General features: G+C 38.5%; 1 protein-coding gene across 1 annotated transcript; it reads left to right on the top strand.

The window, feature by feature from the left end:
• The first annotated feature begins 9,026 nt into the window (after nt 1-9,026).
• Nucleotides 9,027-16,064, top strand: LOC139310442 (olfactory receptor 8H1-like). Its single transcript, XM_070934600.1, has 4 exons — nt 9,027-9,102; nt 9,694-9,724; nt 12,602-13,493; nt 16,041-16,064. The coding sequence occupies exons 1-4, from the start codon at nt 9,027-9,029 to the stop codon at nt 16,062-16,064; spliced, it is 1,023 nt and encodes a 340-aa protein (XP_070790701.1).
• The last annotated feature ends 430 nt before the right edge of the window (nt 16,065-16,494 follow it).

Here is a 16,494-nt window from a genome sequence, read left to right as displayed (position 1 = left end):
GTTTTCTGCAACCTCTTCAGCCGAAGAGGTGGTTAAAAATGCTTTGAAAAGCCTCTGATGATCTCAGCTGAGTTGCCTGATCGGCAGAGGCTTTTCAAAGCATTGTTACAAAATAAGCCACACCCACAGAACTGGTAGTAAAATATTTTAGAACCCACCCCTGATTATAATATCCTCACCTGCCTTCATCCCATCCCAACTCTGCCTTCCTCACACACATCCTATGCTTGTCATCTCTGTGGCAGCTGGGATCAATCAACCACCACCCATATTTTCCTCTACTATATATCCTACCCCCCCCCAATTGTTTCCACCAGAGACACTCAACATCAGGGAAGTAAGACTACAATAAAAGGATCTATCAAACCACTAACACTCTGATAGATTTCATTTACCAGCTGAAATCCTTCCTCAACCACCAAACCTCCAGGTTTGATTCAAGTAGAAGCAATATCAAATTCTAACCAAATTATTGACTAGCAGCTTCTACTGTACAACAGTTGAAATTGAGGCATTAACAAATGTAAGAAAGATAGAAAAAAGTCCAGCACCACAGGCCATATATGTACTTGGTATAGGCCCAGGCCTCAACTGCCAGTTACATGCTTCATCAGGGTCCAGGCTGACAACACACAAAATAGTTTAATGTGGCTTCTCTCCTGTTAGCATGAGTCCATCCTCCTGTACTCCCGGGTCCAAAGTTTCCTTGGTAATTTATTTGCCAGTCTTAGTAAGACTACCACTAGTAACTCTAACCTCACATCCAATCTACAGTCTTTGGGTCACTCACATCAGCACTGCTCTACCAGGTCAGCTGCCCAGTCTGTTATGCCAGTGATGGGAAAATTCCAAAGTCTCCCCACTATCATTGACAGACAACATATCCAAAGCAGGGCCAGTCAGGCCAGGGCATCATGCAGAATCCAATATAGAGACCCAGATCCATTTTCCCCATTCACCACTCATCCCCATTAGTTTATTTGGCCATCATTTAACCTTGATGGTCCCATGGGACAGAGACGAAGGTAAATCTTACTACATTGGGCTCTGCCTTGGATTTCCTCCATAGTCTGGTCTCCAAGCTCACACAGACTCCAGTCCAGTTCCAGGTCAGCTTCAATCTCCAGCCAACTTCCCAGTCAATTTTGCCACCTCCATCATCCTTTAAATTGTCTCCAGCTGTTCCAACTTTGTGGCCTGCTTTCCTGGTGCATAATGCTCTCTATCACTGGTAACACTTTTTATTGAACAAAAAACTCTGAGTTTCTTTACCTGGATGCACTGTTAGGAGCTACTGCTTCTTCCATCCCATTCACCCCCAGTGAGTAAGCAACCTGGACCACAATCTTTGTGTTAACTCCCCAGCCCCAATCTTACATTGCCATACTTACAATTTGTCATTCAGATTAAACCCAGCATGAGATGACTAGAAGGTCTCAAAGTTTTTTAAAAATAACAGAGATCTCTGAATTTCTAGCCAGTCAACTTAATGTCTGTTCTACATTGGTGATATGTTAATCAAATAAAAAATATTAGGTTCATGGAGGAAAAAACTTCATTATGGATTCTACATCAGTAAATCCTACTTTACAAATGTCTTAGTTTTTCCATGTATAGATGCAAGCAAGAAGGTGAAAAGCAGGGGTGAAATGCTCCCGGTTCGGACTGGATCGCCTGATCCAGTAGCAATGGCGGCGGGTGGTTCGGAGAACTGGAAGCAAAAATTCCTGCAGCCCTCACCCCCCACCCCCACCCCCACCCCACCATGCCCAGATGAGCCGCACGATCATCAGAGAGGCTTTTTAAAAAATGCTTTGAAAAGCTTCTGACGATCCCAGCTGAGCCACGTGATCATCAGAGGCTTTTTTTTTTTACTTTTAAAAGCATTTTTTCTACAACCTCTTCCGACGAAAAAATGCTTTTAAAAGTTAAAAAAAAAAGCCTCTGATGATCACACGGCTCAGCTGGGATCGTCAGAGGCTTTTCAAAGCATTTTTTTCTGCAACCTCTTGGCCGAAGAGGTGGTAAAAAAAATGCTTTGAAAAGTCTCTGATGATCCCAGCTGAGTTGCCTGATCGTCAGAGAGGCTTTTCAAAGCATTTTTTAAAAAGCCTCTCTGACGATCCCAGCTGAGTTGCCTGATCAGCAGAGGCTTTTCAAAGCATTAGAAAAAATGCTTTGAAAAGTTTAAAAAAAAAAGTTGGCCATGTTCACCCAGTCACATTACCCACCCCCACCAAGCCACGCCCACAGAACCGGTAGTAACAAATTTTACATTTCACCCCTGGTGAAAAGGGCTGTGTTTTACCCACAAACCAAGAAAAAAGCCATACAGAAAATAATTATAATGCATGGGAATTGAACATTTTGCACACAAGAAAAAGCTACAATGTCTAGTAAAAAGATGGCTGACCTGGTTGTGTATACTCATGCATGACCTAAATAAAGTTGTCAGGGACCATTTTATTTCCTGTCTCAAAAGGCACATAAGACTGACTGAGAAGATGTTTAAAACAGCTGAAAGGAAACAGTTCTTCACAGAGTGCATAAGTAACCGGTTGTATTAATTATTAGAAAAATTGATGATGACCACTAATTTTAATAGCTTTTAAAAAGTGAGATTCATAAATTCATGGAGGGAAGATCTATCAAAGATTATTGGTCATGAAGACTCAGTGAAACCTCTGGTAGGATGGAGCATGCTTCCAACTACTATTCGCAAGAAAACAACAGTAGGAGGGTGATAGATCTCCAACTCCACGTATCAACATTCTAGATACATCTGGTTGGCCACCATAAGAAATAAAAGGTTGGGTGAGGAAGGACCTTGGATTCATAGAGTTTGGTTGTTCTTAATTTCTTACGTACATAAGGACTCAAGTGTGTTGCTGCAGGTGTAGGGAAGACATGGGCAATACAAATGAAGAGCAGAATCATTAAACCAAAGTGGTCATAATGCACAAGGTAGGCATCTTTCTCTTTTCCCAGAACATCATTTTCAGATGAGTATTAACTCCAGAGAAGTAGCAGCTGCCTTTTTCTCATTTAAAGTAATGTCTTTGAAGCTAAGTTGATTTTTAATGATACACCAAGGAGCCAATTTGCTAGAACTTTCAAACTTCTTGCATAAGTTTCATAATGGCAAGGTGGCAAGCACGAACTTTTTAATCGTGCCCAGAAGGACTTATTAGGATAGCTGGGAGCTGACACTGTCACTGAAGAGACAGGTCAACTACATTCAGCTGATCATCTCAAATCCAGAGGTATAAACACCCAGAAGAGCAAATCCCTGGGAAGGTGATTTCAGTTTTGCTCCCAGAATTGGGACCATTAGGTGAAGCAGTGTAAAGTCTCTATGGGATCATTCCTAGAAGCTAAGGAGGGAGTTCAAGAACATCTGAGCATCTACAGAAAAATCCCTCGGAGAAATTTGTAAGAAGAATCTTAATTATACAACCTTTTACTATCAAAATTACACTTCTAAGTATTGCTCTATTGAATAAAGTTGAAGGAATAAAAGTTGATTGTAGCCAAACATTTCCATCGTCCTAGTCTGTGCTTCTAATTTTTTCTATCCCCCCCAGTCCACCCCTGATCCAAAGAGTGATGTCAAAAAATAGATCACTTTAATGGGGAGCATCATATACAAGGCATCTGTACGCAGATTAAAATATGGTGCTTAAGTGGCAGATGTTCCGAGAAAAAAGACATTAATTTACCATACTTAAAATTGAAACATCTATTATATCCTCATCAAGTTGGGAACAGAGCCTCCCAGTATGATAATATTTTTTTTTTAAATGCAGAGAAAATACCAAGCACTTTCTGACCACAGTTAGCTTGAGTTGTAGGTAGTTTTGCTGGCTAGTTTTGCATGTTGCATAGTGTCATGACTATCATCACCCTTTCCAATTGGCTGAATTTGAACTAATATGAAAGCGATCAAACTACATTGTGGTTTAGTGCAGTGTTTCCCAAACTTGGCTATTTTAAGATGCATGGACTTCAATTCCCAGAATTCCCCAACCAGTATGCCTGGTTGAGGAATTCTGGGAGTTGAAGTCCATATATCTTCAAAGGGTCAAGTTTGGGAAACACTGGTTTAGTGTAAACCTATAAGCCCAAATGGCTACATTTGCATAATATGGTAGGCCAAATTCAAGTCATTGGAACACAGAGGCTTTATGTCTGTGAGATCTGACAAAAGACCAACCAGCAATACTTTATCATTAACCTATGTTAAGACATTGCTCATTGGTCTTTCACCTGAAGTTTAGCACGACAATGATTTAACAAAACCTGGGTAGAAAAGTTCATCTGGGATCAACTCTCCTCCCCGTCCATGGATGCAAACATGGAGGGCTATAGGACAGACAATAGGGTTGCTTATTGTCTCTTCTCCCTCTTCTCCAACAATATTTCATATTTACATTTTGGTGTCCAGGCAATATTATTTTTCGATCCAGAAAACCTCAGCTTTCTAATCAATGAAGCTAATAGATTATGAAATGTAAGAGCTTCAATCCTAAATCCTTTATTCAGCTCTAAGGCCTATTACAGGAGTGAAATCTAAAATTTGTTACTACCGGTTCTGTGGGCGTGGCTTGGTGGGGGGTAATGTGACTGGGTGGGCGTGGCCAATTTTTTATTTTTTTTACTTTTAAAACCATTTAAAACATGTAAAAAAATGCTTTCAAAAGGCTCTGACGATCCCAGCTGAGTTGCCTGATCGGCAGAGACTTTTTTTCTTTTAAATGCCTCTGATGATCAGGCAACTCAGCTTGGATCGTCAGAGACATTTAAAAGAAAAAAAGGGTTTTTTTCTTTTAAAAGCCTTTGATGATCCCAGCTGAGCCACGCGATCATCAGAGGCTTTTTTTTTACTTTTAAAAGCATTTTTTCGGCCAAAAAGGTTGTAGAAAAACCGCTTTTAAAAGTAAAAAAAAGCTTCTGATGATTGTGTGGCTCAACTGGGCATGGGGGGGGCAGGGATTTTTGCTACCGGTTCTCCAAACCACCCGCCTCCATCGCTACCGGATCAAGCAATCCAATCCGAACCAGGAGCATTTCACCCCTGGCCTGTTATCAATGAATTGCACCTAAGATTATTCTCAGTAGACACATACAGATTTGTACAGTTCAGGCCCTTAAACAATGAGGGACAATTCTCATGCAGCTAAAACTAATGGCCCAATACCGGACCAGTTCATCACCAAACCAAGAAACAGATGGAAAATATTTCTCCCACCCAAAAGCCAGCAGCTTCTAGACAGTTCTACCAGACAGAAGGAAAAAAGATTTTGAAGATTATGAATGTTATATTTCCCTGTAAAGAAGACTTGCATTTGATATATAACGATCTGTGATTTGGGGCCTCTCTCTCTCAGCTCAATTCATCTCACAGGGTAGTTGTAGTGGAGAAATTAGAAGGAGGAAGGAGTATTAGATAGATTTATTCATTGTTTGTTTGTTTGTTTGTTTATATCTCACCTTTATTATGAGTTGGACTGAGAGAAAGTGACTGGCCCAAGGTCACCAGGCTGGGACTAAGGGTAGGCTAGAATTCAGAGTCTCCTGGTCAGCACCCTAACCATTACACCAAACTGATTTTCAATATGGCTCTCAATATCTCAAGAAAATATGTTCACTGCTTTGAGCTACATATAGAAATAATAAAAAGGGGAAATTAAAAATTTTCATATTGCAGGTTTTGCAACTTTGGAAATCTATCCTTGCAGTTTCTTACCTAAGACAGCAAAGAAAAGTTTAACACAGATTCCCGCTAGTGGTAAACAGTAAACTGAATAGGGATCGGGCAAGTCTTCCATAGATTAATGACTTTCCAGGTGCATGTTTAAATCAATGAACTGTTTTTTTTTAAAGCATTGTGTTATTTCACTAGCAACAATTCAAAATTTTTATAAAGAGTTCTGAGCTGAAATAATTATGAGAATGGGCTATCCTTAAAAAAAAAAACCAACCTGCCCTGGAAAACTTGCAATCTACCTACAGAAATAAGAGCAACAAAAGAGAATAATAATTGAATGGGGGAGAAAGAGTGAAAAGTGATTTGCATGGGGAAATACAATTATGTTATTTAGGCTTAGTTTCTGAGAGGGGTGAAGACTCGGGACTTAAATCAAAGACTTCAAAAGTGAAAGCTTTTTTTTTTTTAAAGAGATTTACTTCTAAGGAATATTACCAGCTCATAAATCCTATCTCAGCTTCTCTTAAATCACCAGAAACATTGCACTACTATAGATGGATCTTGAGTGACATCTAGTGGTTCTTCAAAGACAGTATTTGGTCTTTTTAATCAAAAGAAAATGGTAATCTTTGAACCGTGTTTAGATTTTAAAGCTTGATGTATTAGGGAAGGAAATTGGGTTCATAACACTCCACACTTTCTTAATCAAAGGTTTATACTATCCATACTTTCTCTTACAATTGCCATACTGAGCACTGAAAATATATTGAATTGTTATCTACTTCTACATATTTTCGCAAATCAGCATTAACAAAACTCCTAAAACTTTCAGCTATATTCAGAGGTGAGTCAAGTTTCCATTTTTTTTTTAGATTTTTCATAAAATATTCCAATTACCAAACAGATTAACAGCAACAGAGCCACCTTCAATGTTTATGAATTATTGGCCGTTGCTTTTGTTTGTTGTGTGTTTTTCCACTAATAGCTTGAAGCAAAATACTTTATATAGCACTCCATCCTCCAGTTTATCTCAACAACCATCCTGTAAAGTCAGTCTAAGAAATACTGAATACATTTTCATGATTGTAGATGGACTTGACCTTGTGCCTCCAGTTCTAACCTGAACATTTGCTCACATCGGTGACAAGCTGGAAAGGTTGTCAGTTGGATTGTTCTCTTTTAAAAAAAAGAGAGAGAAGTTTGAGTTTGCACTAGCTGTGTACATTCTGAGAATGAATCTCCATGTGCAAAAGCCTGGAAATTGAAACTAGGTTGGTGGTACACGTTCATATTTTGCAGGGCCATTTCCAAGACATTAGACTACCCAGTATACCGTCTTTGCATACTTTCCTGTCCAACCTATTAAAAAGATTGTGCAACAGACACTTCACCTTTTCTGATATAGTGTTGGAGATTTGAACTCAGCCCCAGCCCTTGTAAAATATACTCCTGAGCATAAGCAGAATGCTGAAAGAATACTGAATAATCATATAGAAGAATGTCCCATTAAAAATGTTTATAATTTGGTAATCTGGGATGCAAATATCAACTTTTCCCAGTCATTAGTGGATTCTGGCAGATGCTCAACCAACATCTTGAGACAAGAGAAGCACAAATATAGGCAGAGAGGGAGTCAGAGGTGGGTTTCAGCAGCAGTTCTGAAGAACCGGTAGCAGACATTTTGAGTAGTTCAGAGAACCAGTAGTAAAAATTCTGACTGGCCCTGCCCCAGTGGTGGGATTCAGCCAGTTCGCACCACTTCGGGAGAACCGGTTGTTAGCTTTCTGAACAGTTTGGTGAACTGGTTGTTGGAAAAAATCATTAGGGCAGAGAACTGGTTGTTAAATTATTTGAATCCCACCACTGCCCTGCCCCCATCTATTCTCTGCCTCCCAAGTCCCAGCTGATGAGGAGGAAATGGGGATTTTGTAGTAACCTTCCCCTGGATTGGGGAGGGAATAGAGATTTTACAATATCCTTTCCCTGGAGTGGGGTGGGAATGGAGATTTTACAGTATCTTTCCCCTGCCACACCCACTAAGCCACGCCCACCAAGCCACACCCACAGATCCGGTAGTAAAAAAATTTGAAACCCACCACTGGAGGGAGTTCTCCGCGAGCTGCACTGGCTCCCTATTGGTCTCCGGTCACAATTCAAGGTGTTGGTTATTACCTTTAAAGCCCTACATGGCTCAGAGCCAGGTTATCTTCGAGACCGCCTTCTACCGCATAACTCCCAGCAACCAGTAAGATCCCACAGAGTTGGTCTCCTCCGGGTCCCATCAGCTAAACAATGTTGGCTGGCAGGCCCGCGGGGGAGGGCCTTCTCTGTGGCTGCCCCAACTCTCTGGAACCAGTTACTTCCTGAGGTCTGGACCATCCCCACCCTATTGGCCTTCCAAAAAGCGGTGAAGACCTGGCTTTTCTGGCAGGCCTGGGGCCATTGATCTCGCTCTTGTGATCTGGCGAGATCCGGCCATGAATGGTGTGAATGAGTTTTTAATGTTTTTAATGTTTTTTCATTTTTCAATGTCTTTTTATAATGATTTTTTAAATGTATTGTGAGCCGCCCTGAGTCTTCGGAGAGGGGCGGCATATAAATTTAATTAATTAAATTAAATTAAATTAAATTAAATTAATGCTGTGGCCTCATCTTGTCCAATTTACCATTGGCTGCATAAATGTTTGCAGGTTTTTGCTTAGTAAAACTTTCTCGGCATTCAAGCATTCATCCCATAATGATCTGGGAATAAAATTATGTTTTGTGCTCCCCATTGTCATACAGGACCAGAGAGGGTATATACTGTATATTTGGCCCTTCAGGGAATGTCCTTGTGTTCAATAGCACATGAGCAGAAAATCCAAGCTCTGGTTAAATATTGTGCCAGCAAATCTTATTTATTCTTGTTTCTAATGTAAAGTTTTGCACAATGAATGTTGTTATTTCTCTCTGGGAAGGAAAGAATGTCTGTGAAATTACTCTAAGTAAAGACTTCTGAAAAGAAAACAAATGACAAAGAGCATTTGTGGTTAGTTTTAATCTTTTCCTCTGTTTTTTCTCTTCTTTTTTCTCAGTGGTAAGCTTGGGGAGGATCTGGCCAGCTGTTTCTTCATTGTACTGTGTAGTTAGTGGAAATTAAGCACTTTTACAAACATAGAAGCTCCTTTATTTTAATCAAAATGTTCTTTCACTCCAATGCCTCACTACTGACTCCTTTTTCAGTCCTGACACTATATAGTGGAATGCATACTATATTGTGATAGGTAATTAAGCTGTTTTAAAAGTGATCAAATAGAAATAGAGGCTGTTTCAAAACTACATGGCTATGCCTAATGTTACTCTTAAGTTCTGTTTTGTTTGGAAGAAAGAGCCAAAAGTGGACACATCACCACCCTGTAAATTTTTTTAACTAGATAAGTAACTTCTGAATTCAAGCAAATATGTGATCTGTGTGTGTGTGTGTGTGTGTGTGTGTGTGTGTGTGTGTTCCTTCAAAGATCTTTTTTTTAAAAAACAAAAAGTCATTTTCCAATAACTACTGTAATGGACAGGTTTGTTGTTATAATAGATACGACGGTTCACAAAGTTAATAACTGATTGTTTCCCCAGAACTGTGGTTTCTGTCCTATAAATTGCAGGTTTTAGCTTTCAGAATGAGCAAGCACGTTTTAGTTGAGTTGTAGAACAACATTGAGAATGAATACCAGAAACAAGACTACATTGTTATATTAGAATCTCCTGACTAACAGTATTGGGGCTGTTGTGTCGTCTGCTAATTCATTGAAAATGCTACAGTCTAACCAACATCTAAAACCAGAATAGGTCTCCAGAGCCTGGTTTTCCACAGGAGAAGCCCCTCATTTTTGAGCAAACACACCTCTTTCTCAAAAAGCAAGGTGAGTCTTATTTTTTCATTGCAAAAGCATATTATGTGAGCTGGTGTAGCATGGTAGCAAAGAGGCTGAGTTAGAAAGAACGAAATTCAGTTCAAATATCACCCGTGCCGGGAACTCATTAAATTGTCTTAAGCAATCTCTCTTTCTCTCTATTTCAACCCTCTCTCCCATATATCACACTAATTTGCCTTTATTTGCCTTTCAGATGGATTATAGCTACTTAGTACTGGGAAAGTGCTCTGAATTTTGGAAAGTGTGAAAGAAATGTTGGCTTATGGAAACTCAACGCTACAAAAAATGTCACATCTATGTACCTAATGTTCATGAGAAATATCTTTCACATTTATTATTATTATTATATTATTATAATTTTATTTCTATACCGCCCTTCTCCCGAAGGACTCAGGGCGGTGTACAGCCTATTTAAAAACACAGAAACAAAACAATAATTAAAATTGTTTTGTCGTCTGCTAATTCATTGAAAATGCTACAGTCTAACCAACATCTGAAACCAGAATAGGTCTCCAGAGCCTGGTTTTCCACAGGAGAAGCCCCTCATTTTTGAGCAAACACACCTCTTTCTCAAAAAGCAAGGTGAGTTTAAATGATCTTAAATTTAAATGATCTAATAGATAGAAGTCATATCTATCTATTTATTACATCACAAACTATCATACTTTTTTGGTTACTATGGTTTATGCATGTTCAGCATTTCTGCTGAAAGGCATGTTCAGTGGTATATTTTCCAATTTTCAGACTGAAAAATTAAGGTACATGGACCTTAACTATCAGTAGATATCATATTACTTTGTATCTGGAGTCAGTTTGACAGAGTAAGGCATACACACACACACTCCTTTTTCAAATAACTTTATTAAGTTTTATGTTTATACAAATAAAAAGTAATGCAAACTGCAGAAAGTAAAGAATATAAAGAAAAATAGTTTAATACAAATAAAAAAGACAACAAAAAAATAATATAAAAGGAAGAATAGAGGAAAGAAGAAAAGAGAAGAATATGACAAAAAAGAAAAAAGAAATATAAAGAAATAGTTTTCTCCTTTGTCTCAACAAAAATAAGTTTACAACCTATCACTTTCTCTTAAAATGCAACAATTTCTCCATCTGGTATCACATCTCTTATCAATAGACAAATCCTTAAGGATTACCAGAAAAACATCATATATTTTAATTTTGATCAAATAAAGCAATTTAATATACCTTCCTTTTATTTTTAATCTTTAATCCCTTCAAATAATATTCTAAAACTTGATTGTTTTTTTTTTTCTTTGTCCCTTCTCACTATCTTAGAAAATTTTAACAGGTCTCTTGTAAATTCAATATAGCAAAAATATCCAAGTTACTCTCCTGCTTGGTTGATTGTATGTCCCTTTAATTATTAAAACATCAGGTAATTTCATTTGTATATCCACTATTTCGTCTTTTTCCAGATCATTCTTGTGGTTTATCATTATTAAATCCATGTTCAAATCTATTTCAGTCTTATCCACTATAACTTGTTCCTCGTCCATACCATCATCCACAGTGATGTTAAGGTATTTTGCTCCATTCTTATTAACAAGTCAAATTTTTCTCCTTTAATTGTAATGTTTATTTCCTTTTAGCTCCCACTGGTGAAAAACTTTCAAAGTCTATCCTATCATGTTGCTGGGGATTGTTGGGAGGTTTTTTGGAATTCAAAATATGTCACTTTCCTGTGGGAAAGATTAATTCTATTAATTTGAAAATCCTGTTTCAAGTCAATCTAGATTCTTAATCCATTTAAAACAACATTAATAATAATCATTTGATGTTTATTCCCCCAAATTCCAAAGTCCTTAAAATTACAGTTTAAATTTCTTTCATGAAGGATTGAAGAACTAATCCAGTGAATGCGATCAAATTTGCTATTCTAAAAATTATTAATATTTAAAAAGCAGTAAAAAGTTAATTCAAAATTGATTATGAGGCTCAGACAAATTTTATGTACATATATAGTAAGATATATTATGGTTGTGGACATAGATGAAATCCCTCGAATCCCAGCCACTCCACTCACCAGCTGACCACAGAAACTTCCGTTTTTACAGTCTACTCACAATGGTCACCTGCCTGGAGTACATGTGGACAATTCCACAGTCTCTCCTTTCTCCAGAGAGATTTTACCAGCCATGATCTATCCTGTAGCCTATGGCTGGCAATCTCAGATGCAATTCTTTCCCCCATTCCTTCAGGGATGTCTACGTCACCATATCCTCACCAGAAATCCACAAGCAGATAGTCCTCATGAGCTGATGATTGTGGGTGTCCTGAAAGAGCAGAAAATGATTTTTGACTTATTTTTATTTTCCTCCAGCACAAGAAAGTATGTTGCACTAAATGACCTCAGGCAGTGGCCAGTCAACTCAATACTGTTCACATTAGAAGTATGGCAACTTGGTGTTCCTATTGTCTGTCCCACATGAGGTCAATGGGAGTTGATTTCAAACTCCTGGAGGCACCACATTACATATTTTTGCTCCATGTTGACAGATGAGACTTCAAATAGAATTTCTTCCTGGACTTGCTTAAACTACCGTGGGTTCATCTAGATGCCTCTTGCATGCAAATTGCTATTGGATAGCAAACTTTTCCCATTATTATTCTGTAATCTTAAACACCACCATATTTATGTAAACTGCAAGTAGTAGTACCTATTTTTTTTGGAAAACATGTGTCTTTTCTTACATCTCAGGGAAATTTGTTTATTACATTTCTAGACCAGCCATCTCACCTAAGTGACACTAGGGAGTTTATAACAGGGAAACTTTGGAATTAGAATACATAAGCAGATTGGACTGAGAGCAGCATCAAGGCAGAGGCAACAGATGTAATCCATATAAAGAGAACTTCATTTTTAAGCATGTCTCACTTGTTATCTAGTGTGAAAACTGAAGGAATTCCATTTTAAATCAATTAACAGATTGCAGACTCTGGAAAGAGATGAAGATGGAAACTGCACTCTGGTGGAAGAATTCATTCTTGTGGGTTTCTCAGAATCTTCAGAGCAAGACCCTCTGTTGTTTGCTATCTTCCTCACAATCTACATCATCACCCTGATAGGGAATCTGGGAATGATTATATTAATCAGGATCAGTGCTCAGCTTCATACCCCCATGTACTTTTTCCTATGCAATTTGTCTGTGGCTGACATCTGTTATTCATCAGTTATCACCCCTCGTATGCTAACGAGTTTCCTAACGGGTTACAAATCAATTTCCTTTGATGCATGCTTTGCTCAGCTCTATTTTTTTGTTGCCTTGGTGTGCACTGAATGTTTCCTGCTGGCCACAATGGCCTATGATCGTTATGTAGCCATCGGTAATCCCTTGCTCTATTCAACAGTTATGTCCCAAAACATCTGTGTCACATTGGTTGCTGGTTCGTGTTTCCTTGGCTTGACAAATGCCATGCTAACAGTATGCTTTTTAAGCAGCTTACATTTCTGTGATTCCAGCATCATCAGGCATTTCTTCTGTGACACTCCTCCCCTAATAGCACTCGCCTCAGATCACTATGTCACTGAAATGATCATATCATTTCTGGCTGGGTATACCACCCTTGCATCCTTGGTCATCATTCTCCTATCTTATGTCTTAATTCTGTCCACCATCCTAAAGATCCGTTCTGCTCAAGGCAGGCGTAAGGCCTTTTCTACTTGCACATCTCACCTGACAGCTGTCTCAGTCTTCTATGGGACTCTGATATTTACCTACCTTCGCCCAAATGCCAGCTACTCATTGGGCCAAGATCAGGTGGCCTCTGTCTTCTACACCGTGGTGGTGCCTATGCTGAACCCTATGATCTACTCTCTCAGGAACAAGGAGGTGAAAGAGGCTTTCAAGAAATCAGTTGGAATGAAATGGGGTTGGGGATGAATGTAGAACTACTTCAATGATAATAGCAAATAACAAAAATTGAAATGAAATGACAAGATAATTTAGAATATTATATTATTTTCCTTATGTTGTTATCTGGTGAGCATTGTCTCCAATTCTCACACAGGTATCTCATTTGTTTAAAAGATAACCATTAACCTGGCATTGCAGAACCATTGAACTATCTTTAATGTTGTAAAACTTTTCCTGTTAACTATAATATGAAGCAGGGGTGAAATGCTCCCGGTTCGGACCAGATCGCCCAATCCAGTAGCGATGGCGACGGGTGGTTCGGAGAACTGGTAGCAAAAATCCCTGCGGCCCCCCCCCCCATGCCTAGCTGAGCCATACGATCATCAGAAGCTGTTTTTTTTACTTCTAAAAGCATTTTTTCTACAACCTCTTCGGCCAAAAAAATACTTTTAAAAGTAAAAAAAAAAAAAGCCTCTGATGATTTTGCAGCTCAGCTGAGATTGTCACAGGCTTTTCAAAGCATTTTTTTTCTGCAACCCTTTCAGCCGAAGAGGTTGCAGGAAAAAAAATGCCTTTAAAAGCCTCTGGCGATCCCAGCTGACTTGCCTGATTGTCAGAAGCTTCTAAAAGCATTTTTTTCTGCAACCTCTTAAGGTTGTAGAGAAAATGCTTTTAAAAGTTAAAAAAAAAAAGTTGGCCACGCTCACCCAGTCACATTACCCCACCCCCACCTCCCCACCAAGCCATGCCCACAGAACCAGTAGTAACAAATTTTAGATTTCACCCCGATATGAAGGGCTGAGTAAGCCATAAACCATGGAAGCACTCAGTTCCCCAAGTACTTTAAAGTTTGGCAGCAGGATTATTTTTCATAGTAGAATTTTCAGGAGGATAGTATTCTCCTGTGTGCGTGTTTTAATTTGAGAGTTATATGAGAGTATACCTATATATGTACACTCATATGTCTTACTTAACTGTCTCCAAATTAAAAATGGACCAGAGGTTCTTACCCTAATCATTGCTGTGATGGCACAATGTTATCAGAGGGCCTTTGTGACCACCAAGTTAAAAATAACACATCCTGCAGTTCCCAATCAAATCAGAATTGTACACCCATGCTTTGTTTCATACATGGTAGATTGTCTCATGAGAGTATGGCCTAGGAATCTCTAAAATAAGGAATCCTACTAAATAATCAAGGGTGTTTTTATTTCTTTAAGTTCTAAATTATCCTACAGCTCTCAAACAGTTTTCTTGCATGTTTTAAAATGGTCCTCTATTCGATTTAACAAAAAAGAAAAAAGAAAAAGATATCTCATGCATATCGATATTGATATTGTGTATATATATTTTTACACAAAGATTAGATTTAAAGAATTAGTGTTCAATCAATCAGAATAGAGCTGGAAGGGACCTTGGAGGTCTTCTAGTCCAGCCCCCTATACCAGAGATGGTGAAGTTTTTCAGCACCAAGTGTCAAAACCGGAACACGCATGCACGCATATATGCACGCACACCAGAGCACTGTAAATCCAAAGACCAGCTGCCCGGTGCGCATGCACGCGCCAGCCACCTAGTTTTCAGCTTTATGGTGTGCGCATGCGCACTGGCCAGCTGGTCTTCGGATTTATGGTGCTCCGGGGCACATGAAGACCAGCTGGCCAGCGCACACGTGCGCGCCAGAAACCAAAAGAGCAGATGGCCATGGCGCACTTGCCCACAGAGAGGGTTCTGCATGCCACCTCTGGTTCACCATTACAGCTCTATACTATTTCAGATAGGTGGATGTCCAATCTTTTATTATTTTTTATTTTTATTATTCACATTTCTATGCCGCCCACTCTCCGAGGACTCTGGGCGGCTTACACCAAAGATAGTATACTAAATAGCATATTGCCCCCAACAATCTGGGTCCTCATTTTACCCACCTCGGAAGGATGGAAGGCCGAGTCAACCTTGAGCCGATGAGATTTGATCCGCTGATCTGCTGAACTAGCAGTCAGCTGAAGTAGCTGCAGTACTGCACTCTAACCACTGCGCCACCTCAGCTCTTAATACCTTAATACCTTCCAGTGATGAAGCACGTATAACTTCTGAAGGCAAGCTGATTAATTGTCCTCACTATTAGGAAGTTTCTCCTTAATTCCAGGTTGCTTGTATTTCGTTATAATGGTTCATATCTAATCTTATTCATAAATTGTAAGTAATATCAAGTGTTAAGTTCACTGAGCAATTGAGACTATAAATTGCTCTTTCCAATGCTGACGAACACGACTCTTGACAATAAAAATAGCATGCAAAATCCATTGTGCAGCTGTCATTTATTATGTATAGATATGCGATTTAGGAGAATATGGGCATAATATTAAAACTTGTTTCAAAGTCGGGATATGAAAGAACATCTTTCCATAATATAAGGACATCACAAAAATATGTGTCTCAATGAAGCATTATTTTTATTTCATTTTCTACAAAACAGTGATTTATTCATCCTTTTTCAAACACAACGTGGTACAGTAAATCAAAAATAATACATTTTGCAATAAGCTGCGATCTAGGGTGGTAGATTGAATGGAGGGATGAGGGAAGATAGTACAGCCTCCCATTGTTTAGACAAAATGGACGCCTCCAATTCCTTTTTCCATTCTGTGTTTTGAATTTTTATATTGAATTAATTTATAAATAGGCAACCTTTAACAAAGGAATTTTGTAAAATTTTTTGGGGGGAGAGAGAGAGATTTCATTACAATCAATTTTCCATATCAAATGACAGTATTTCAACCAGCGGGATTCGCTTTTTGCTTTTGTATTAAATAAATCAATCCCACCACAAGTCAAATATTTTTTTTTATATACACTTTATTGATTTTTTTTTAAGATAGATAAAATATAATAACAATTTTGTTTGACATCGGATTCACAGTGTTTATACATATATACATGAAAAAAATATCTGGTGTCATTTATACTATACATTTCTAATTAATTTCTGCACCTTTAA

Source organism: Pituophis catenifer, unplaced genomic scaffold, assembly GCF_029215685.1.
Source record: "Pituophis catenifer annectens isolate HBS135680 unplaced genomic scaffold, rPitCat1.0.hap2 SCAF_1, whole genome shotgun sequence".
Lineage (NCBI taxonomy): Eukaryota > Metazoa > Chordata > Lepidosauria > Squamata > Colubridae > Pituophis > Pituophis catenifer.
This window is presented reverse-complemented; position numbering and strand designations above follow the sequence as displayed.